The sequence below is a fragment of the Pseudonaja textilis genome, chromosome 3 (assembly GCF_049901715.1).
Source record: "Pseudonaja textilis isolate UNSWEBS1 chromosome 3, rPseTex1.2, whole genome shotgun sequence".
Classification (NCBI taxonomy): Eukaryota; Metazoa; Chordata; class Lepidosauria; order Squamata; family Elapidae; genus Pseudonaja; species Pseudonaja textilis.
This window is the reverse complement of record NC_141992.1, coordinates 74,878,569-74,904,465: the sequence shown is the minus strand read 5'-3', so window position 1 is coordinate 74,904,465 and position 25,897 is coordinate 74,878,569. Positions and strand designations below refer to the sequence as shown.

Sequence of the window (25,897 nt, the reverse complement as noted above, 5' to 3'; positions counted from 1 at the left end):
TATCACTTTTGCCATTTCTGATACTGAAACTGTGATACTTCAACTCATTAGATACTTTCTGATACTTCAACTCATTAGCCGTGTTGTGTAACACACATAGCTGTGTAACACACATTCAGAGATAGGGCTTTATAACGGGCCTCCCCGTATCAATAAAGGTCTTGGATGGCTGAGTTTGAGAGTGCATTAGAAGTTGTTAAATGCCAGAAGAATGAAGCTCAGCAACCTGACAGACTGAATCTACATCTGCCTTGTTTTCATGATGGCTTTGGCATCTGGTCTTTATAAGAAATTCTACATGGTAGTTTAATGCAGGGAGGGCCACCTGGTGTGCCTCTTTATAAACAAACATCTTTGAATTTTAGTTTGATGCATTCAAGGTCAAGCCACATAGGCAATGTATGCTTTGAATCAACTCATCTGTGCCTTTCCTCTGTGCTCAGATTAGAGTTAAACGCAGTCAGTAGTTGTTCAAGTATGTCTATGTGTCTACATGGCATCAGAAGAAATTAAGCTAGTGAAGATTTGTATGGTGGATCAAGTTTTTCAACCGTCCAGAACACCGGCTGCATTCTTTGTGTTTCGCTGAATGTATCCTCTATTATTAAAAAGCAGTTACTTTCCAAGTGTGGCTTCATCACCAAAATGAATAGATAATGGTGTCATATCACTAGAGGTCAACCGTCAAGAGTCGATCATCCACTGTACTCTGAATGGAATTCTTCCCCATTGCTGAATCTCACTCTCCCTTTTGACAGAGTCATAGTGTATTGTGGGGAATGAACCAAACTAGGTGGGGAAACTCTATAGTGGGGAAGCTAACAGCTGGTTCTCCTCATTACTTTATCCGATCACTGGAAAACACAGCATTTCAAAGGATTTTTCCGGTTCCCGAACCTTCCCTCAATTGGAATCCTTGAGATAGACAGAGGTACACATCCCTTTCCAGTAGTCTTATCAACTGCAGACTATATGGGCCAGTTTTTGTAGCTTTCCTAGTACCTCATGTGGACTATGGGGGAAGTACTTGAGATACTGAGATTGCCCAATTATTAGTATTCCCATAGGAGTTTTTAAAGATCAAGTTAAACAGCTGCTCTTCCAAAGCAAAGCAAAGCGGGAAAGCATATAATGAGCATGTAACTTATAGATAAGACTTGCTCACTAATTTAACAGAGCCAAGCTTCCCCTAATTTGTTCAGCTTTGGGGGAGCAATTATAAAGCTTAATCTTTAAAAACTGCTATGGGAATAATAAGGAAGTTGGCCAAGAAAGCTTTAATACACTGTGGCATTTTTCAGCCAAGATGTAGTCTGAAGATAATGAAAATCCTCTTCTGAAGCAGGTAGTTAGAAACCCAAACTATTCTCAGATTAAAAAGTCCACTGATTATACCTTGAGAAGCTACATGAGAAACGTCTTAATATCCGTTTTATGTTCAGTAACTGAGTTTTTAAAAATAGGTATTATGGTATGAGCTGAATGCAAACAAGGCCAAAACACAGTGTCCTCATTTGGTGTGTTGTTTATTGTGGCATAAAATCCCAGGATCTGGTTTCAGGATGATTTCTTCAGTTATAACTGTGCTGATACCTTCCTCAGAGAATGACTAAATGTTAAGAGAGGAGAGAGGTATACATTCCCGAGTTACAATTGCTTATGTATGCTGCTTACATTGGGGGGGGTTTGAAATACTCAGTTTCTTTCTGGCAGCCATTACTTTGTCAATCATCAGCTGACTAGGAGCTGCCTGTTCAGGATTGGCTTCTGATGTGTCATCAATCTCCTTTCTCAATAGTGTTTATGACTTAAGATCTTCAGTTACAAGGATAACATGAAAGAAGATAGTCGCATTGTGAAACGGGGAATTTATTTCTGGTGCAACTGGAGAAATGTCATAGCCTGTATTTGGAATGGTTGGACAGGATGTGTGTGAAGACTATCTGTGGCTGACTGGAAAAAAGCTCTTATTGTTTCCCTTATACAAAAGGAAAAACGTCTCACTGGAAAAATGAAATGTACAATTGCAAATTATAATGATAAATGGTGAAAACTTAGACTGTCTAGATAAATTACTATGTCACCCAGAGGCAAGTTCACAAAAGACTTCCCAATTCTGATTATCTTGGTGTTATTCCTTTCTTTTTGTATTCAAGGTGACTAACAGTGGTGACATTTGTAATCCAATCAACAATTGACCAAGATGCTTGTATTAATAAGCAATGCTATTAAACCTGAGCATTGTGTGGAAGTGGGAGAATAAGCAAAGAATATCCCATAGACATTGTCCTGTAGTAACCCAATGTCTACCCCAACATTACCTTGTTATGAAGACTTTTATTTAAGGCCATAGTGTTTTGTTGCACAAAAGTAGAGTTATAGACCTTTAAAAGTTACAACTTCAGTTCTGCCAAGGGAAAAAAAAGGCAACAATTTTTCAACAATTTATTATTGTGAAGAGGCTTGTCATTATGAAAAGTTCTGTAGAAAACTGTTTTCCCTGCTTTCAGGTTCAGAGTACTCAAAAGCAGAAAACTGTTATTAAGAGAAAATTCCAATAGAAACAAAGTTATGTAGGAAACAATTTTGGCACATAAAGCAAAAAGCCCTTAAACAACTTAGTTCTCAAAACAGTATCTACCATGCAACAATACTGGCAAGAAATGCCCATTTCTAATGCTCATTACTCTCATCCATTAAGACATTAACATGGAAGACACTTAAATCTGGTTTATATAAAGTTAAATTGCATATAAATATGATCTCACCATAACTGACAGTCTTTATACAAGCCAACCACTCAGTTTAACAGTTCTAAGTAAGTAATAGGCACTTTGCCTTTTTGATTTCCTCGTTCACCCATCAACCAGTCTGAATCCATGCCAGGGACACTGTATACTGTTATCACCTAGAAACAATAAAGAAAACATTTATTTACATATGTAAACTCTACGTCCCCTTACTCCAACATAATTCTGACTGGCAAGCAGAATAAAACAAGGTATTTTAGGCGATATCAAAAGTAAGAGTTGCAAGTACTGTGACAAGAGAAAACCCATTTCCTGGATCATTCCAGATGACGCTGTTTAATTGAGGGAAGGACAAAATTCCAACTCTCCCAGATCATTTAAGGTGGGCAGTAACTATGGAAGACAGACTTCAGATAACCAGGTCCCATTCTATGAACAGCTTCATAGGTGTCAAAGAAATACTGAATGTACCTGGAAGACTGGTAATTCAGTTCATGTAGCAGAGAGGTTACATGGGCATAAATGGCATACCCATAACTGCTTGTGCCACTACATGTCAAACCAGCTCACTTTCTGTGTGGCACACTGCAAACCAAAGCATGATTGACTATCTCAAGGGCCTCCCAATCCAGGCATAGGTGCCAAATGGCACAGTAGAGGACTTTGTACAAAAATCTCCCAGGCCACAGTGACCACCTGATCCTCATGTAGGAGCCATGAATCCAAAACTCCCTCTAATTGCACATCAGTCCTGACTGGAAAAATGTAACTTTGTCTGGCATTAGATAGAACATCTTCAGATCAGGGTAGTCAAAATACCACAGCCACTTAGTCTTGTCAGGATGAGGTTGAGCTATTCCTCTTCAGCCAGAACCGCACAGCCTAAGATTTTGACAGCCTAAGCTCTTCTACTTAACATGTATGAATGGACACCAAACTGATGGATAAACTCATCCAATGTGCAATAGGAGGCACCTCACGTCCTATATCAGGGTCTTTGCCTTGATTTCTCCCACACATCTGCTAACACCAACTGGACTTGACCACAGAGAAAGAACCACAGATGCTAAACCTCCCACTACTAATAATCGCATGGTATCAAGAAGGATCCCATGGTTGATGGTATAGAAAGTTGTCAGGAAATCAAGGAGAACCACATCATTGTACTACTCCACCCTGATTTTTGCCAAATGTCATCAACAAGCACAACCAATGCCATCTCAATACTAAGTCCTGGTCTCAAATGTGACTGAAAGGGCTCTAGATAATCCAAATCTGCCACAGCCCTTGAAGCTGTAACTTAAAGTTCTAAACGATGTTCCCAGAGTAGAAAACCTAAACATCAGATGAAAAAATATCCAGAATTGTTGGATCCAGCAAAGGATTTTTGAGGACATGCTACCTTCAATGAAAATGGTGCCATTCCCTCTGAATAAAGCTGATATTATCACAAGGATATCCCTGGGCAGTGTTCACTATTTAGGTGGAGCATGGATCTAATTAACAAGTGGACAGGTTGACAGCCTTGAAGACCCATTCTCTTTTCACAAGAGTTACGAGACAAACTCACTCCAGAAAAACAACACCGGTCCTTGTTTCTTTCACCTTGGTAAGCTTATCCAGTTAAGAGTCCACTTCTGAGTGAATCTAAACAACTTTACCTGCCAGATGCAATTCCTCACACCACCCTCCAAATAATTCAATGGCTCATATTTTCCCAGCAAGAAACAACTCACTTTAAAGAAAGATGTTGGGTGGCTTAACTGTAGCCATAACAAGGGCAAAAAAATAACATGTTTTGTCACCCTTATTGCCATGATGGAATCCCAGATATAGCTCTTACTCATGCTTGGTCAGATTTACTCTCTGTCCTCTTCCAACAATGTTTTAGCCTTTAATCTCCTAGAAAAAAAAAAAAGGAGCCCTTCCAGATAAAGGGACAGTAAGACGTTACAAAGGAACAATCCAGCCCATTCCAGACAATAACCAAGGCTACAATTAAACCATCCATCAGATCCTTGGGATAAAAATCTAAGGTCCACCTGAAACTTCATAGAATCCATATTGGACAGACTAATATGGGGTTACAATACCTGCAAAGTAAGGGGCAATTACCATGAGCAAAAAGGGTCTGTGGCTCTTAGCTGTGGTTTGTTTCTTCCTTTTTTTAAGCAAAAACCTCCACTTCTTTATTTAGAAGTGGAGTTCCAACTCTCATGTCCGTCCTAGCTGGGACTGAGTCGAAAACTAGGGCGTGGCAGTCTCAGTTAGGCAGACTCAGTCCAATCAGCGAGGACAAGAGCCTTCCCACTCTATCTGGACTCTCGCAGCCACAGAGAAGAGAACACACAGTAACCTGACCAAGGCAAAGGCATTATGGTAATATCATTCAAATCCAGATCGCACTGCAATTGTTCCAAGACAAAAGGCAGATATATCATACTTACACAAAATATTTACTTTTATTTAAAAATAGCAAAGGAGTACCTCATCTGCAAGTAGTGATAATTCACTGCTGTTTGCAGCATCATAATCATAAAGTACTCTGGCTTTTCTACTACCACTTGAGGGCTTCAATTCACCAAAGCTTGTAGAAGCTACTGCACTGCTTATTGAAGATAGTGAGGGTGTAACAGTAGTTGAGGACATATTACTAGAAGAACTACTTGGAGCACAGGTTGAAGATGACTGGTTATTGTTGGCAAGGACCGTAGCTGGAAAGCTATAAAGAATTAACATAAAATTATTACATATAAACATGAGTGTTGTAACATACTTTCTTTTTTTTAATATAAATTTTATTTGGGTTTTCACAAAAACATAATACAAATAAAACATCTTTTTTTGAGAATAGCATGATCCCGGGTTATCACTTCTTCATACAGACACAAACTCAATTTCATATTCATCTTTATGTTCTGTTCCATATCTTATTACTATTTTAACATTTTCTCCATAATTTTTCCCCTCCCTTGGTTTTCTCAACTTTATTTTTAATTATCTCATATCTAAATTCAATTATATATCTTTTTCTAAGTTTCAATGTCTTTCCAATCATCATATTTATACTTTTGTCTGTCCTGTTTCAAGTTCAATTACCTTTTCTCATTAAACAAATTTTCCCCTGTAGTTACCAATTGGAGTATGACACCTTTATATCTTTTAATTTTATCCTTTCAACCCTTATTTAAACTTCAATTTATGCCTTTAAAATTATAACATTCAATATGGTACATAACTTCCAGCCAAATTCTGCTTGGTACATTCTTAAAATACACACTATTCTTTATATATATTCATATTCTTAGGTTTTCGCGGGTACTTACATGTATGGTATTCAGCTTTGTTCGAGTATTTTCCCACGTCATTATAGTTGTGCTTTTAAAGTTGTAGCTACAACTTTAAAAGCACAACTATAATGACGTGGGAAAATACCCGAACAAAGCTGAATACCATACATACGTACGTACATACACACACACACACACAAAAGAATAGTAAATAAAACACTCATTCCATTCCAATTCAATTCTATCATTAATATTAGTTAGAATTTAACATCTTTAACATTTCTTTTCAATTGAATATCATACTTCCTTGTGAACACTTATAAACTTTCCAAAATTAATTCTTTTTTTTCCATATTTCTCTTCACTTATATTTTTACAAATCATTAATAATTAAAATGTTCCCATCCTTTCCTAATTTCATTCTCTCATTCACTTTATTTCATTTATTTATTAACATTCCACTATATTACAATAAGTATTTTATCCATCATTTTAATCATACATTGTTTCATATTTTCTAAAATTATTTGTTTCTAATATAATAATACTACCTTTGCAGAATCCCTTTTTCAATTAAATTTTCACCCATTATCTCTAAATAGGCTTATACTTTCAATCCTTATACATTTTCCCTGTTTCTCTATATCTTGTTTCTGTCTTTTATAACTTCTTTTCCTTTCCTTCTTCACCCTCTTCTTCTCCCTCCCCTTTTTGCCCTCTTGTCTCTCTACTTCTAATTCTCTCTTCTGTGATCCTCTCTTCTGTTGCTTCCTAATATTGTAATTATTTTTCATACTATTCTTTTGGGGGGTTGTTTTTTCAAATCTTAAACTTTTCACTCTCTTTCCCCCCTTTACTTTTTTTTCCCACATAAAATTACTTGATCGTTAAAGATGGCTTCTTCTTTGTCCCAACCTTCTTGTTCTACAAGCATTTCTTCTTGTTTCTCATAGTTCCAGATCTCCATTTCTAAAAATTGAAATATGAAGCCAAAAGAAACTCTTCCTTCTTGTGCATCTTTTTATTTTTTAAGTTTGATTATTAGTTCTTCTAAAAGTGATGCCATTTTAAACACTTTTAAACAACCACCTGATTGATTTTAGTCATTTAAATCCAATAGCCAAAAATCCAAAAATCACCAAGTAATCCAAATAATCCAAAACTGTTTCTTCTTGCTTCTTTTTTCCTGGGGTTCTATTATTTTGTTACAAAGTTTCAGTTAGAATGTATCTTTTAGGAATCCTGTTAAGGTTTCACTGTAAGTTCCTTTTAGTTCCAGGCAGTCTCCTCCATTTTTCCAGATCTCGCCCTTTTATTCTTTCCTTTTCTCTCCTTTCCTGCTTTTAAAGATTTTTGAGTATCCAAAAGTCTTTATTAATCCTTTGACATTTTATTTTCAGCTTAAATGCCTATTGATGTCAAAGTGGATTTTTGTCAATTTCTTACTTAAATCTCTTAGCTGTCAGTATAAGGAAGGGAAGAAAAAAAAGCCAAATCCTTTCCCTTCCTTCTCTCCTTCGCTGCTTCAAAGTCTTCTTTGGGAACAATGTTATTTTTTATAGTTCAAATTCCAGAGTACCTTACGTTGTTGCTTTTTCAGTTTAACCCAGTCAACCAAAACTTTCTCTTCTTATCTTCCACCTGCACATTCTTTTCTGGTTGAGTTCTTCTTTGAGGTGGCCATTTCTGACCACTGCTGCAACCGCCTTCAGGAAAGGGAGTAATGGCCAGCTGAGGAGGAGAGATGCTGCTCTCCTCGACCCTGCTAGTGGTCTCCCTCCTCTTCACTACCTCTACAGGATCACTTAGCCCCAAATCCAGCCGGCTCAGGGCGCTCCAGTGGTGAGCACGAATAGAAACCACGCAAGATTGCGGATTTCGGTCTGTTGCCGAAGAAGCTCAAACTGGAAGTTGTATCACACTTTCAAATAACAAAATTATACAAGCTACAAAATATTCGATTCAAACTGTCCTGGATGACTAGTCATACAAACTCCAAAAAACCCTTGTCTTTGCTTCAGAGAAAAAGTATGCAATTAAATCCTATAATGATCAAATACTGAACTTTGATGTTATGGGAACAGAAATTTTCCAGAAAGATATTCTCAAGGATTTGCACTATTGTGAAATCTGAATAGTCACTTAGCAAGATTTTTAAAAACCTGCCAATTCTATTTAATTTTATCTCTTTAGTTTAGACACACAACTAAATATTTGATTATTTTGTTACCTTCCAAGCTGTTTCTGAAGGTCCAACATATACTGGTAACATTGTGCATAGTAAGTCAGCTGAGCTTCCACAAAATCATTTAAACAACGAAGATGATGTGCCTATGATACAATAAAACATAAATATTAACAAAATTACAGGATGTTTCCATCATTTAAAAATATGTTAATTTGAAGAATATGGGGAAATTAATGTTTTAAGGATTTCCTTTATCAGACATGAAATTGGTAAATTTTACAAATAAGACAATTAACATAGGATAACCACTAATGTAGTGGTTCTTTGTTAATGACAGTAATTGGGACTAACAGGTCCACTGCTAAGATATAGAGTCAGAATATGATATCATATGACCATATCAACTTACCATGCAGTGGCAGCATTTCCTATTGTTGTTAAGTGATCGCAAATGACGATCACATGATGCTGCACTCTGCAATTGTTGTAATTGTGTGCCAGTCATCCAAAACCCTAATCATAAATCATATGACCATGAAGACTCCGCAATGATTGGAACTTTGAAAACCACCTGTAATGTCCCACTACCGGTAGTTCCGCACTGTTGTAACTTAAAATGGATGCCGAATGAGTGGTCACTAAACAAAGACTCTGGACTTAAACTGCAGATTTTCATTTTAAATGGGGCAAAGGGAAAAACTCGTATCTTTAGAAATTGTACAGCGTATTTTATTTACCATAGTCTTACTGTAGCAGATGATCTGGAAGAGTTAAAGGAGTGACAAGGATATAATCTTAACATTTAGTTATAATTGTTTTTTATTTTCTTACCCTTAACAATTAAGCAAAACTATCTTACATGTGTACTTACATGTGTACTGTTGATCCCTTCCAACAGAAGTCGAGTAATTTCTGCTTGCCGGTCAAACTCACTTTGGGCTATCCGTACTTCCTGTTCAGACTGAAAAACATATTACAACTTTTCAGAGTATTGATAACACAAATTTACTTATGCTGTGGGCAAAATATAACCCATTGTTCAATAAATGGTGGTCCTTCATTGGACTGAACAGCCAGCTCCCAAAATACCTAAGCATTTTGTTTTTGTCTTGAAGCAAACCTATTACAAGTCTAAAGGCTATATTGACAAAAAAGTTTTTTTAAAAAACATTTTCAGCGAAACTATATTGAAAATAATTCACTGATACATGTTGCCATTCAAAAATGTATGAGTGTGCCCAATTGGAGAGACTCACTCTCAAAATTAATGGGAAGGAGGATACAGACTATTACAGAATATGGGATAAATGGTACATCTGGGTAGATAAGAAGGGGAAAATATGTAAATGAACCCAAGAAACAAATTTTATTACATGGATTATATGAAATACATAAGAATAACAAAGGTTTTAAATCTCTTTTTCTCTTACTTTATTACTATTATATATTTACTATATCTTCTTATTCATTAATTAAATAATATGAATGTATTTCCAATTAAATAATAGTTATAAATCAACAAGAAAATGAGTATTGTGAGTCAGTTAGTGACTCACATGTAATAGTAAATGAAAATGCGATAAGTATCATTTAGTAATGATTATTAGGACTATTGAATTCGATAACAAATAAAATGTGTTATTATACACATTATTGTTTTTGTATTTTTTAAACTTGTATGTTTTTAATCTTTGTAAATAAAGTTTGTTTGAAAATTAAAAAAAAAGAAGAAAATAATTCAGGAACTGAGTTCTGAAAAACAGCTACAGTATATTCCAATTCAATGTAACATAGTCCTAAATCACCCTGACAGAGATATTCATGTTTAAATGAGTGCCTCTATACATGTTTCTTTTAGATTACCTGTAAGAAGGTACAATTTGGGAAAATATTGGCAACAAGGTTGTCTACATGTCCCATTCCCTTTCCATTTTAAACTCTCAAAACAAATGAGTGCCCAAACAAGGCTATGTAGTTCCAGTGAGAAGTAGTATTGAATACATTTCAAATATAGAATTGGAGACTGAAGCTCACTAATCAAGCAAGTTCTTATCCCATGCAACAAATCAAAATTACCATGTGCTATGGAATTCATATATGTTTGGAATTTTTTTTATAATTGTTTATCATTTTGCCCTGACCACACCATTGACTGTTGAATTAAACAATAATATTTATCTCTCGACATCAGCAATTCAGCATTATTTCTTAATCAACACTTTCACTTAGGAGTACTTACTTTCGTCACTTCCTCTGCCCATATCTTGTAAGCATAAAAATGTAAAGAAACAATAAGAATTTATATTGCTATGTTTTCCTCATAGTTCATTTTTCTCCTGATATGAATTAATGATCATTTCATGGATTTATTTTATAATATAATGACCATAGCTTGATATCAGTTGAAGTTCAATCTGCTGAATACTGTTATAGTTGATAGTCCTATTACTATGTAGATTCTTACAGGATGATTTTCCAAAATTATTATCATCATTATCCTTATTTATAATATACATATATTATTATGCTTTTACTGCCAGATAAGACCTTTACGCAATAATTTTCCTCGTGGTGTTTAAAAACAATTTGTAGGAAAGGAAAATGTGGAAACGGGGATCTTCAACATTCTGTCAGCAGCTTAAAACTTGAAACAAATAAGGGTATTTTTTAAATAGACGTTCAGTATTTGGATCCAGGGTGTCTTTTCTAGAAAGGTCCTTTTGAGCTTTGATTCAGTGGAGATTTACTTTCTTTCTTGCCAGATGTCTCTTGACTCCTCCATAATGTTCAATATTTTAAAGGTGAAGTAGGACATAGAGTAGGAGGTTTGTACATACATAGAGAGAAAATTCCTCATTTCTCATGAGTAATGTTCCCCCTTATAAACTTCTGGATCCAATGAATTAAATGTGTCAAAAGAATAATCCTAACTGTTACCTAACTGTTTCAAAGATACCCTATATCTTTGAAAGCAACAAAAAGAATACAATCTAAACAGCTATTGACAGAATTATGACAAGATGGATGACATTTATTTTGAAAAATGGCTTATATAAGCCAAATCTATTCAAAATACCACTACTACAAACAATAATGGAAACAGAAGTGATTTCTCTTGCTATTCAAGCCTGCCTTTGACATTTCAATAATTTAGACCAACCCAATGGATACCAAAAAGGACCCACTTATTTTGTTATATTTATGCATTAAAGACAATACAATATTCAAATTGCTAGCACTCACAATTATAGTATTATGTTTTTTAATGCTTAGTATTGCATTTTAAGTAGTGTAATTCTGTTCTAAAAGATTCCTGTGAAATTATATATGCATCAAAAGCTTCTATTGTAGTATTGAGATGAGTCAAAATATTTTCACAAGGCCTTAAAAGATATCAAACTTGTGAATAAAGAGCTTTTAAAGTTATTTGAAATTTCAGAAGAATGAACAATTTCTTATGTAAAAACTGTCATTTCTTTCAGCAAACATTCATCCCACATAACAGACCACATGCCATCTGCTGTCTTTCTGTAAGCACATCTTAATATTCCTCTATTTGACTCCCACCTCTATTAAATAATTAATTAGTAAAAGTACGAGGTCTGACGTGAGGAATAAATGTTTGTTGATACAAGCATGCTTTTGCCCACATTGCTAGATGAAAGTAAAAGTTGGGAGATATCAGAAGAAACATAAAATGTGAATGCAGGGGGACTGGAATACTAAAGAAGTATATGTGGTAAAATAAGAGAACAATAAAAAATGAATGGGTGCTTAGTGAAAGTGGATTGAATATAAATGTATATATTTATATAAACAAGTATAAAATAAATATGTCGAGGTAATTTAGTTATAGAAAATGTAACAGAAATTTATGAAAGTAGAATGAATGGGGAAGAGGAAAATCAAGAAATGTGTAGGATGGAGTTGATGAGTTCCTCATATAATGAATGGTTCTGGCCAAGACCACTTCACCTTGTTGTTATGAGGAAATTAGAAGGAACAAGTATTATATCACTGCCTTAAGTTACCTACAGAGGTGGATTTAAATCAAATAATACTAACACTACTACTACTAATATATCTTTTTTTTAACCTTGTACCTTTTCTAGCTTACTCTTTCTTACCTATTTTCTATGCTCTAAATCAAGGGTCCCCAACCTCTAGGCCATGACCAGGTACCAGTCTGTGGCTTGTTGAATGCTAGGCCATACTAGCAGTGGGCAAGCTAGCAAAGTTTTATCTGCGCATGCATGGGATCTAGGTTGTGCATGAAACCATCCCTTCTCCCCCACAAGTCTGTGGAAAAATTGTCTTCCACAAAACTGGCCCCTGATGCCAGAAAGGTTGGGGACCACTACTCTAAATACTGCTGCTCATCCTAAAGGTTAATAATATAATGGGGATTCATGCATGCATATGTATTATTTTCTAAATATATACAGCACCTTGGAAGAAACAGAATAAAATTATTTAAATGATTAGTTTTTTTTTCAATCAGCAAACTTCTCTTTGAGACATATCTCTACCTGCCCTATGTATGTATGTATACCAACATGGTCACTGATGTGGTTCTTCATCTAAATAAATAATACTGATCAGCAGGAAAGCAAGAGGAAACACCTGAAGAAATGTTATGAAGACAAGAGGCCAACATACTTTCAGCCATTTTACATGCAGCAGGTTGAGCATGTAAGAGACATTTACCATAATATTATTTTCATCAGTTGGAGACAGGTTTAGTTGCTTAAAGTATAAAGATAAAATGATGTTATATTGTGGAAAAAAGCTAGAAAATGCAATGTAGATCAATTTAATTAGTTTGCAGTATCAGTAGGTAGAGCCAAAGATATAAGAAACATATTGTCTGAGCAGTGACACTTCTTGAATAATTTTTTAATGCTTTTCAATATACAGAATTCAGTACCTCCAAACCATTTTATCTGTACTATTAGATCATCACTTACGCCTTACACATCTTAGATAGTACACATAGTCCTCATTTAGCAAACAGAACTTATTTGGGTCTGGCGACCCAGTCATTAAGTAATGTAGTTGCTAAGTGAAATCACAATTGTGCTAATGATCTGACTTTAGCTTTACTTTGCTTTACAGACCTATGAAAGTTGCAAATTCAAGGACTGATTATAAAGTTACTCTTATGTCATCACTGCAACTGCAAAGAGTCGCTAAATAAGGTAGTTGCTAAACAAGAACCACCTATAATTAGAAGGTTTTCAATGTATTTTCTTTAAGCATGATCTCCCTCAGGAAGCCTCATGGCTTTTGCAATCATTTAGGTCAGAGACAGGAAATCCGGTCTCCTGGGTGGCTCTACAAATCTATCTCTTTTATTGCTGAAAACTGATAGTGGTTACTTCTCATTTTGCGCTAGGGCACAAGAGATAGATAGATAAATAGATAGATAGATAGATAGATAGATAGATAGATAGATAGATAGATAGATAGAGGAGAAAGGAAGGTACGGAGAGGGAGATGGGGAGAGAGAGAAAAACAGACAGAGAGACGGAAAGAGAGAGAAAGCTTCAAGCTTTCTCTCAGCTTTCAACCTGTAATAATATGGATTCACTCCATATCCTAAAAATATTATGGTAGCTGTTGGTTATAAAAAATGTTGCCTAACACTCACTTAGACACAAGCCATTATAGCATCACAAAAATCTTAAGGGGGAAAACACTAATATCTGTTTTTTTCAGTTTAAGCCATTTTTGCTATATATTTGAATTAACAGTTGCTAGTAGTTGTATTAAGAGAAGTACAAATGATTTCTTCCTAGTTTGTCAGCTGCTCTAAACAAATAAATACATACATATATAATAGAGCAGCTTTTTTCTTTAAAAACAGCCTATAAGGAAGGTGCCACACAGATACAGTGAAAGCCTGCAAAGGCTAACAATTCTTATTTGAAATGCACATATATACACACAGTATGTCTTTCCACAAGCCAAGAAGACAGGTTTGTTGTGTTGTGCTTTTATTTAATTTAAAAATGCATAAAACCACCCAATTCTGTAATGATACTGGCCACCCACAATGACCCTCAATGCTGTATTTTTAATTGGATGAGTATTTTCAGTTAACACTTTTTTATTAATGCAGGGTTTTTTCTGGCAGCATTTGGATATTCTTAGTTTTTGTTTTTATAAATGAAATTTTGAAAGTAGGCAATATTTAATAATGCATAATTATATTTGTATATCTAATACACAAACATACACCTGAAGACAATCAGGACAATGCTTTCATCAGTTTATGATAGTTTTCAATTCTGGATGGTGATTGTATCCCTTTTTTAGATGGAGGTGGTCACATATTTATCTACCTATGTGCCTTTGATGCACTGTATCTGTTAACAGTTTAGTAAATGCATCATCTTCAGCTTTTTCTGCATAGCCTGGTTATTATGATTCAAGCATTGCTGTATTGTATTCAGCTCTTTCTCGCCAGAACATCTCAGAAGTAAAGCCAATATAAATTTCTCCTGTTCTTGAAACTAAGTACTTGGAAGTAACATTTCATAGTCTTTCTTACACCAGTCTGAATTCCTAGAGGTCTCACCTTAAGTGGAACAAAGTTCTTCTACTAATATGTTCACAGCCACAAACCCTTTAGCCTTGTTATATGACTTTAAAAAAAATAAGAACCTACAGTGACTGTTTTTAAAGGACTGAATCCAGACTTCCTGTTCTGCAAATGAAAGGTTTCCTAATATCCATAATAAGCATTTCATCCAGCTAAAGCATTCTGCTGGTGGAAGTGTTTTGCTGGCTCCTATTTTCTCTTGCAATACCCAACCCACCTCAAAGGGTTGTTGTTGTGAGAAAAAAATAGGAAGAGGGAGGTATAGTCACTGCCTTGAGTTACTCAAAATAATAAAGGAGGGAGAAAAAAATCTAATATATAAATAAATACTTTATGCACTCCAAAAACCTGGACAGATTTTTTTCAAAGATATATATGATTATAAAAGATCAAATGAGTTTAAAATCTTCTATCTTTTCTGCTATTAGCAGCAATATCTGAATTGTGAAGAACCGAGACAAAATGCTATTTAAATACAAAATTATGTATTGTGAAGTTCTTAAGAAGCAGATCTTACTTACTAAAGCACGAGCCTCTGCTACTTTTGCCTTTTTCAGTCGAGTTTTGGCAGCATCCAAATCTAGCCTTTTATTTTGTAATAGTTTGCGTTCTCTCTGTAAAAAAAAGAAACATTATTATTTGGGACAAAATGTAAAAAAGATTCAGTTTTATTTCATAAAAATGAAAAAGCATAACTATTTCAATTTCTTGTTCCTTCTTATATCACAGAAGGCTGCATATCAGAGATTGTGTTACGTTTCTTGATGATGATACCAAATGCTCAACTACAACAATAAAAATCCTTTCTTTGAGCTTTCAGAATTACTTCCAAGTTTCATTAAGAAATTATATTAATAACTTACAGTAATTGTTTTATAGTCTCCTTCAATAAAATTTCTAAGAGGTGTAAGGAAATTTATTGCAGAGGTCTGTATTAGTTCTCTGTCTGCTGCTCCAATTCTTTTCTGTGTTTCTCCACATTTAATAAGAGCATTTCCTGCAATAAAATTGATTGCATGCTTTAAGTAGCAATATAGACATAATTACAGTTCAGGTATTTAATCTAGAAGTGTTGACAAAAGACACCCTTAGTTGTGTATTATTACATATTTAAATACTACAACAATTTTTATAGTATGTTCGAAATATTGTTTTCAGTACCCAGCATATAGCTTCAAAACGTAAAATTATAGAACACTTACAACGAAGATAAATTGTTCATCATAGAATTAGTATCTAGTTAACTTCATTTCAGACATTCCTGTCATATAAAATAATAGCTGCAACTTACCATATGCTGTTCCTGGGCCAAATTCATTTCCAGCATCAATCATATGCTGGCCCTGTAGTTCTGGATTATTCAGGCGACTTGGTGCTTTCCGATCCAGTTTCTCATAAACAAATTCTTCTATTCTAGCATCTGGCAAAAAATAAAACATATCATTTCTTCATTACAGGTAATTCTTGGATGGAATGGAATGTGAGAATGAGCTTGGAAGAGGTGGGGAGTGAGGTGGGGAGAAATATGTTGCCTAGGAAAAGGCAACATATTTCAGTTAAAAGGAAAAGTCCAGAACTGAGTAACAGACAGAGAAAGAAACTTTGATAAAATCCATACTAATTTATCAGAGGTAAAAAAAAAGACAGCAGGAGACTTGTACTTTCAAACTTGCCAATTATGTAAATATAGCCTTATGTTAAATTAGAATTAATTCATCTTGTCATATTTCCTGTCTTGTCTACTTGGGAGGCTCACACCGGGTTGCATCCAATCATTCAGCAATCATTCACAGCTATTACAGCACTGAACAAATGGGATTTGTGACCAATCCTTGGAGAAAGCATCCCAAGAGTCATGTGATCTGGATGCTTGGGTGCCTGCCTTGCAATTTGGAGCCCTGTTACATGATTGCAATTTTTGATGTTCCCTGCCAGCTTCCTACAAACAAAGTGAATGGGGAAGCTGGCAGGAAATCAAAGTCACTCCTGCCATTTTTTCATCCACCCTCACTCTGTAGTGCCTACTTGCAGCACCCTCCCCAGCCACACATTTACAGTGTAGCAATTACACCCTGCACTGACCCCACCATGGCAACCTTGCATTACCTTCCTAGGACTTCCACCTCTTCCCATTTAATGATCTATACAACCTGGGTTACAATGGCAACTGGGACTGTCATTGCTAAGCAATCTGGTCACATGACATACTTTATGATCACATCACTTAACAATAGAAATCTGGCCCCAATTGCCATTGTAACTTGATGACTACAGATACAACCAAACTTGTACATTTTGTAATAATAATAAAGGTAATCATAAAAGTTTTCCCTGTCTAATTATGTCCAACTCTAGGAGGCGGTGCTCATCTCCGAAGGAGCCAGAGTTGCCCAAAGACTCTTTCATGGTCATGTGACCAGCATGACTATATGCCGAAGTGCATGGAACACTATTACCGCCCCACTGAAGTGGTACCTATTTACCAACTCACACACTTTCAAACTGCTAGGCGGGCAGGAGGCAAGGATGGGAGCTCACCCCGTCGTGCAGCACTCGGTCTCAAACCCAGACTGTAAGCTTTCCAGCTGACAAGCTCAATGTCTTTAACCACTGAGCCATTGTGCACCCAGAAGAACAATATAATCAAATAAATTATTGCTGAAGGACAGTACAATATGATGGCTAGGGCAAGGAAAGAGAAGGAAGAAGATCAGGTTAAAGTTCTTCCTCAATGATATAAGCTCACAGGCTGACTTTGGTCTGATCATATTCTCTCAGCCCAACCTGTTTGAAAGGGTTGATACTGTGAGGAATAGATAGAGGAAAGAGTGCTAAATGCTGCCTTAAGGTACTCAATGAAAGCTGGGGTGTAAATGCAATAAGAAAGGCTTTTAAGAAATCAATTTTCAGAACCGTAGAACTGAATTAAGTTTAGTGATATTAAAGTAGCATGAACTTTGAATAATCAGCTGATTATTTCTGGTTCAATAAACCTTGAACCTCTGACATTCAGAGTGTCATACTATCAATTTTATTCCATCCTAATCACTTAAGAAATTATAAGTTTGGTCTTAATTTTGAATCAATTTATTCTGCAAAATTGTAAGCTTATCATTATAGTTAACATTTTAAGTTCTGTAATTATTGCATAATTTGTACCTAATAAAACAACTGAAAGATGACATGTGGGTTCATGAAGAATTACATGCTAGTTTCTCTGAAGTTAATAATTCAGGTTACATTATATATGCATGTAGAACTTATCAAAATGCAAATAAGTTAATGACAAAAGAGAAATAAAGTTTTGCTCTTACTTGGATTTGGTTGCAACAACACTTCTGTCTGTTTCATAATCTTTTCTGTCCATTGTTTTGTACAATCTGCCTTACACAAAAGATTTTCTAGGTGAGCATCCAATTCTGTCTTCTCTGCTTGCCCAAGTTTCTCTTCTGTAAACTACATTGATTAAATAAACAAAAGCACTTCTCAAGATATGAGCAAAACATATTGATCAGCAAAAATAGAAAAAAAAATACAAAAGTTTGCCTCAATTTACTCATTTAGTATTTTTTATTCTTCATATTAGTAAAAAAAAACCTCTCTTCTGGTTTATTTAGCTAGAATGTTAAAATAGGCATGCACGGCTTTTAAAATACAATATACACCATTTTCTGTAACTGTTGTCCTATCTTACTAGTCTATACTCAAAGGACAGATATATAAAAGTATTAATACAATGTGACTTTCAATGTGACAAGAATCAACACTCATTTTTTGCATGGTTTTCCAAAGTAAACAACACAGCAGCAATCTATTGCTCTGGGAAGGGAAAAGAGAACTCAAAACATTTTCAACTTTTAAATTATCTCTTTAGTAGAAAAAACAAATAGGGAAAAACGCACAATAGCAATTATACATACTCTGCTGATTCATAACATGGATTTATGAATGGGTTTCCAGGTTTCAAAGTATTTCCATTATGTTTAAAGTGGAGCAGAAGACAAAGGACAAGAATTTGCTCCCAGAGTTGCCAATTATATTGGTATATTTATTTAACTTTATTTATCGAATTTATTTATCACCCATCTCTCTGTATTCAATAAAACAATATTATAAAAGACTGAAACAGTAATGTAATAAATACAATAAAATTAACAAAGCAATAACAGAGAGGCATACAATAAAATGGTGGTGAAATCTTCTAATCCAGTAACCACCTCTAGAATGACACACCCGCATCCAGGACCCAGGCCAATTAGAGAACCAGGTTTTAAGGCCCTTCTGAAAGATCAAAGGGGTGGGTGCAGATCTCACAGAGGGGATATGATGCTCCAGAGGGAAGGTGCGGCAGAGAATGTTCTTCTCATAAACCTCTGCAGGTGGGACGAGCCAATCCCATTGGATAAGATGGTGCCTCAGGTAGCCTGGAGATAAATATTACTTGATTCCAGAAGCTGTTTGCTTCAGCCTCAGCATAATGGAGCATCCCTTTCTTTCCCACCAATATGTTGTAGGCACTCTTATGTACAGTAGGGTTTTTCAAATTCTGTGTTAAAGAAAATTTTCCTCCTCACAGCTTCAGAACTTGAGGGGAAGGGGCAATAATGTAAGAAAAAATAATGATTGGCTACTAAGGATTTGCATCCTCGATGAAAAAGCCTTCCTTCGGTAACATGTTTAAGCAAGCGATGCCTGTGCAATTCCTGAAATTTGTTATCCTTTGCAATCTGATTTATCACAAACTATCTTTGTCGGCCTGACAGATGATATGTAGAAAAGGTCAGGCAGGGTGTAGCTGGAATAGTTTCCCTAAATCTCTTAACAGCTTTCAGTACCATTAACCACATGGTATCTTTCCAGTTTAGTTTGTAAGTAGGACGCAGATGTTTTGGTGGCTCATTTCTAAGGACTGTTTTCAGAAAGGGACCTTGCTAGGTTATCATTTGACACCCCATTATGTGCTTATGCTAAAGAACAAATATCGTTTTAGTTCCACCTAAGAATATCAGTACTTTGGGAACATTGTACCTAGAATCACTTGACAGAGAGATGGGTGATGAATAAATAAATAATAAATTTTACAGTAATTGTAAAATATTTTATCTCTGGAATTATATGACTAAATAAATTAATTAAAAGCAATTTAGTTATCTTTTTTGCATTCTGTAAATTGAATGTTTATCCTGGAATGACTTTGGTAGTTTATGTAGATATTGTTCAAATTATTCAGATTAGAACTACTCTTTTTCCCTAAAGGACTAGATTCACATTTAGTGAATGCTCAAGTATGTTGATCTAGCTTTTTTTACTAAAATGGAATAGCATACATATCCCTATATCTCTTTCACAACAGGAGCTTGATCACTATTGATTTTCCGAACAGTTTGCTGTAGTAATTAAGGTTTTGGCTTAGAAATCAGGAGATGGTGAGTTCTAGTCTATGTTAGGCATAAAAGCTAGCTGGTGACTTTGGTCCAATTAGTACTGTCTCTATCTCTCAGTCCAATCTATCTCACAGGGTTATTGTTGTAGAAAAAAATAGGAGGAAGAAGAAATATTATGTATGTTCACCACCTTGAATTACTTTAAAAGTAATTAAGGATAAAAATAATCTAAAAAGCAAAATATTCCAGAAGATTGCCTCTAAATATGACATTCTAATCAATATACCAATAACAAAAACAAACTGTTTATTATGTTTTAGTTTATGATTAATCTCTCAAAAATTTGAGATTGAGAGATACCTTTAAATATTGCTTTATTGCTTTGTGAACTTTCATGAATGCTTAAGAAATATGCTATAGTTACCATATGGTAAGTATTTGGTGTTATACAATGTGTAAATGAAATACTGCATCAGAATGTTGGGTAGAATCTCCAGTATGCAACTTTTATTAATGAATATTACTTGACAGAGATATGAATTTATGCAGATAATCTCAAAAGACTATGCGATATACATTTTATGGACCAGCTGTACAATTAGCTTTTGCATGTAATTATGGAAGAAAATAGAGAAGTAGATAGCCAAATATCTAATTCATGATAATACTACCATGATAACATATAAATTGACAACAGTATTACTATTATTGGAGCCTCTATTAACTAGTTCAGGGGTTCCCAACCTGGGGTTCCTCACCCAGGGGGAGCGAGAAAAGTCCGGGTAAATAATAGGATATTGGCTATATGTTGGCATTTTTATTTATTATTTATTTCAGAGGGTGCGAGGTTCGAATGAAATTTCTTTAGGGGTGCGGGGCGAAAAAAAGGTTGGGAACCACTGAACTAGTTTAACTCAGATCAACACTATATTTATTTGTAGCCAAGAAAATGCAAAATGAAAGAGTTAATTTTTTTCATATAAAAGTGAACAAGTCAGCATCATAAGACAAGCATCATAGGATCTCTTAATTAGAAGATAGTTTTGTTTGTTCTCATTCCAGCACCAATGAATAAACTACAAAGGAAGAAATGTAGTTCTTAAAATAGAGGAAGTACATGGAAGTACTGTAGCCTGTTAAGTAATTTAAGAAACACGGGTACAAAAAAAATGTAGCTTTTATTTATATTAATCTTTAGCAATTATCTTGAAGAATGTGGACAGGACATCTGTAATCTGGATCCTTTCAATTTCTGATTGGCAAAAGGCTCCAAGGCATGAGTCAGTGATGGGTTGGTACACTGCTAAGTGCATCCTTGAGTAAACAATGTCCCCCATTTAGGAGAAGGTTGGTGATATACTTCTTCCTCAATAAACGATGGCTCAGACTGGAAATTCAGGACAACTATCGACTAATCTTCAACCAACCCTTTCTTGGGAAAATTTTTGAGACAACGTTGGGGGATCAGCTGCAGAAATTCCTGGGGAAATAGATTTTCTAAACTAATCCCATTCTTAGTTCAGACCTACCCTGTTTCTCCAACAATATGGCCTCCCCCAATAGGAAGTCCCAGCATGTTTTATAGGCATGAAATGAAATTAAGCCCCTCCACCCCAAATTAAGGCCTATATTAAAACATGCGAAATGAGGGGGAATGGTGGGGGAGCTTGCCGTTAGGAAGTACTTTTGTTGCACACCCGGATATGGTGCTGCCTGCACTGACCCACCAACGCCGAGGTCAACTTCCAAGCCATCGCTGCCCGCCCGCCCGAAGATGCAAGGGGGGGGGAATTAAGTCACCCCCAAAAAGATGGGCTAGCCATTTTTGGGGGGCTCAAAAAAAAATAAGACCCGGTTTTATTATATGAGAAACACGGTAGGTATGCCACAAGATTACAAAACAATGTGTTACTCATTGGGTCATCATTTCAGAGATATTTCCTTACCTAATCAGAGAAACGGAATGACCATGAGCAGGGCAGAAAAGCAATGAGAGTGACTTCTGACTTCCTCATTGACTTTCCTTGTAGAAAGCTGACAGGGAATATTGGAAATGACAATCACATGACCATGGGTGAGTGTAACAGAGGCCACAACTTTACAAAATGTCAATCCTACAGGAGTCATGGGTCCTACATTTTGTACACACTGTGTAAATTATCCCATTTGAGGTATGTTGATTAAAAAAGCAGTGTCCTATGTTTCATCCACTTGAAGATTACAACCACACACAAGAGTTTTAGTAGTATGTTGATGCTTGTGGATGATCTCTAGTGAGATTGGGATATGCAAAGCAATCTGCTTGGTATTGCTTTATCTCTGAGCAGCTTTCAATATAGCATTTAAATAAAAAATACAATAAACTTGAAGATTTTGCAAAGGGCCATTAGTGTTGATGACCTGAATGGAGAAAGCAAGAGACCAGCTGAGCAAACATCATTGTGCATATTGCATGTTTTCCTCCCTCTCTCTTCTGAGTTCATTGCAATCTAAATATTGTAAATAAAATACAGTATATATTATGAAAAGAAATGTGTAAAACCATTCCACAGGGTAGTTATTAGCATTGGCCCCATGGGAAGGAGAAAGAAGAGGCCATAGGAGTAGACTTCTAACATGAAATTCTATTCTATATATCCATTTAAAGATTATAAACAGACCACAAAGCCATCAGCAAGAGAATTTTTAGGGATATCCCTCACATAAAGACATCTGTATTCAAGCGGCAACCTTTTCTCTCTCCCCTACACTGTTCCCTAGTTGTGAAAAATTCAGCCAAAATATTTGGTACTTTGGAAATGAGTTGACTTAGTCTTAAATGTTCTTTTAGCATATTTACTTTACAATATGCATAGCGTAGGCTATTCCTAAGGAATTCTGGACAAGGTACAAAGTCAAAGCAAACAAAATAAAAAACCAATATGCAATAAGTTAAAATAATATAAAACATTAAACAATTAAGGGGTTGGATATCCACAAAACAAATCCAACTAAATTCAGGGCTGAACATAAGCTGGAATAAAATTGACCTGGGTATGAAGTGCTGGCAATATAGGGAGTGGTATGTCACAAAATGGGGGTGGGGGGTGGGTTCACCACTATGACATCAGCATGATTTTCATTTTGTTATTCTATCCCTATATATAACTATTAATATCATATAATGAATTAAATCAAGATTTGCATAATTAACTATAAATATTATCAATAAATAAACAGTACTTAGCCAATGAAGGCTCACCTCAAAACATAAAGCAGATCAATTCTGTTTAGGACCAGGATAGGGAGCCTCTAAAAATCTCTGGAACTATAGGCTAGACTGGAAAATCAATCATGGCAGAAGGCATTGGCAAACAATTCTTATTGGTGCCCAGAAAACTACGTAGACATAGTGGCCATGGTGTTACCAGCAACTAAAAGAAAACTTTACTATTACCCTGCTTCCCTCATTAGTTTATACTTAAGAAAAGAGATCAGAAAATGTTTCATAAAAACCAAATGGGTGGTTTAAAATTAATATTTAATAGTACTTTAAGGGTGGGGCAGGAAAAAAAAAGTTTAACATGGTTCTAATTGTATTGGCAATTATGCAACTAACAGAATTTTACCAAGAAATGAAATGCCATCCTGTTATTAACTGGAAAAACTTAAAAGATCTCCAGTAACTTTGTGCTATGGCAACAATTACACAACACAGGAAGTCTGATGTAAGTGTAGTTAGGAACAAAATATACTATAAAGCCACAAATTCATCTAATCCACCAATAATGCAAATATTTAAAAAGTGATCCTCTCTTTCACCACCATACTGTACATTAACAGGAATAGACTTACATTTTCTTTAGAATGAGAAGGAATCAACAAAATTGATAATATACCAGGCACCCTAAAACTTTGCAGACAGGCATTTTCCTTTTGCAAAGTTAAACATACTCTCAATTTGCAGAGTCAGTTGTACGAAGCTACTCTTGCGCTTAAGCTAATAATAGCTGAGCACATGCTTTATTTTTGTTTTTGAAATGTGATAAAGGGAGACACACTGAGAGCAAGAAAGAGGACTTGCTTTTTTATATATATTATTATTTTACTTGTACTGTACTCTTCCAAAAATGACACTACAGAACTCTAGTGTCCAGAAAGGCCACCACAGTCCCATGCAGTTAGCCTAATGGCTTGTAATCATTTGTCTGCAGAAATCTAATTTAAGTGAAACAATCATGGCACAAGAACTTCGCTGGATCAAACTGCAGGGCCATCTAGTCCAGCATTTTGTGTCACAAAGTAACCAGCGGGGATGCACTTTTGAAAGCTTCCAGCCAGAATGAATGGCAACATTTTCATCCCCCAAATCCAGGCCTGTACTGAAAACATCAGTTTACCATTTGATTTACAAGGTGAGCAAGCAGCTTATTGATATAAGTCACCACCCACCCAGCCCTCTCAAAATCTTCCATCAACCTGTCTAACCGCCCCCCCCCTTTTTTGGGGGGTCTCCAAAACCATAGGCCCTGGCTGCTATTATTATGAGAGGCTTGAACATTTCAAAGCGTAGCTATGTGTTGCTGGGGTTAAAAAAAAAAAGATTTTTGTTCTGTCAATCCTGAAAGTCCCAGCATTGAACTCTTCACACGTCGTCCAGGCTCTTGGGCCATTGGTAGTTTTCCCCCGTCTTCATCCTCCTTCCGTTTCCTACCTTCCTCGGAAAACCCTCCCCAGGAGACGGAGGAGGAGGCTGGCAAACCGAAACGGAATAAAAGAAAGTGGCGGGGGGAGGAAGGGCGAAGGCCGGGAAAGAGAAACGTTTGCGTTGTGCGCTGGAGCTGCGGAAGGGCAGGCATTTAAAGCCCGGGTGCGCTCCCCACCGATCCCCGGAGGCGGTGAGGACAGCCGTAGGGCGAGGGCCACCAAAACACCGCCCCCCATTTTCTCCCCCCGCCCCATGATCCACGCCTCTGCCTTCTCCGCGTATGCAGGAAGCCCGGCAGAGCTGGGCCAGGAGGAGGAGGAGGAGGAGGACTGGGCCTAATTTGGCTCCTGATCAACCGGTTGCTGCCCCAATGCCAGAGGAGCTGGCTTCTATGCCAGTTGGGGAAGGGGGAAGAGAGGGGTGGGGTCTCGCGCGTGCAGCAACGGCCTGGCCAACGCCCGGGCCCTTCTCTGAGAGGGACGACTAGGCTCGGCAGGAAGGGAAAAAACGAGGCTTCGCTTCCTCGGCACTGCTCTTCCCTCCTTACCTGTACGGCTCGGCTGAGGAACGTGCCAGCGTCAGCCGCCAGCTTCTTCATATTGAAATCCATAATATTCATCTTTAGCGGGAGCCGACCAATTCGGGAGTTGGAGGGGGGGGGGAATGAGGTGGCGGCGGCGGCCTGCCGCCCACCACACTTCCTCCCTTTGGAAGCGCCGGGCGAAGGCGGCGGCGGCGGTGGCAGTAAGAAGGGTGGTGCCAGCCGCAACAGGGCCTTGGCCAGGAGTTACGAAACCAGCAGCCAATTGGATGCATTCAGCTCGTGGGCGGAACCAAGAGCTAGAAGGAGAAGGCACAGCTGCTACGGACGCTCCGCCCATTCCCCCCCACACACACACACCCACCTCCCCCCGATGACGAGCTTCCTAAGGGGATCTTAAGGGAAGGTCCTTCGGAGTCTGGGCGTGATCCTTTTCTTTCAGCCGCTGCGGTG

The 25,897-nt window shown here is 36.5% G+C and overlaps 1 protein-coding gene across 1 annotated transcript; it reads right to left on the bottom strand.

Moving 5' to 3' along the window:
* Positions 1-2,431: 2,431 nt before the first annotated feature.
* Positions 2,432-25,631, bottom strand: SH3GLB1 (SH3 domain containing GRB2 like, endophilin B1). The gene is made up of 9 exons (XM_026700274.2): positions 25,451-25,631; positions 18,147-18,288; positions 16,124-16,252; positions 15,696-15,829; positions 15,354-15,446; positions 9,100-9,189; positions 8,271-8,371; positions 5,238-5,472; positions 2,432-2,908 (listed from the first exon to the last, which is right to left on the bottom strand). The coding sequence occupies exons 1-9, from the start codon at positions 25,520-25,522 to the stop codon at positions 2,801-2,803; spliced, it is 1,104 nt and encodes a 367-aa protein (XP_026556059.1). The 5' UTR covers positions 25,523-25,631; the 3' UTR covers positions 2,432-2,800.
* Positions 25,632-25,897: the final 266 nt, after the last annotated feature.

Coding starts and splice junctions, on each gene's coding strand:
- SH3GLB1 (XM_026700274.2), bottom strand. CDS start 25,522: ATGAATATTATGGATTTCAATATGAAGAAGCTGGCGGCTGACGCTGGC. Junction 18,289..25,450: donor TCCTCAGCCGAGCCGTACAG/GTAAGGAGGGAA, acceptor TAATCAATGTAG/TTTACAGAAGAGAAACTTGG. Junction 9,190..15,353: donor TAGCAGAGGCTCGTGCTTTA/GTAAGTAAGATC, acceptor TATGTTTTTCAG/TCTGAACAGGAAGTACGGAT.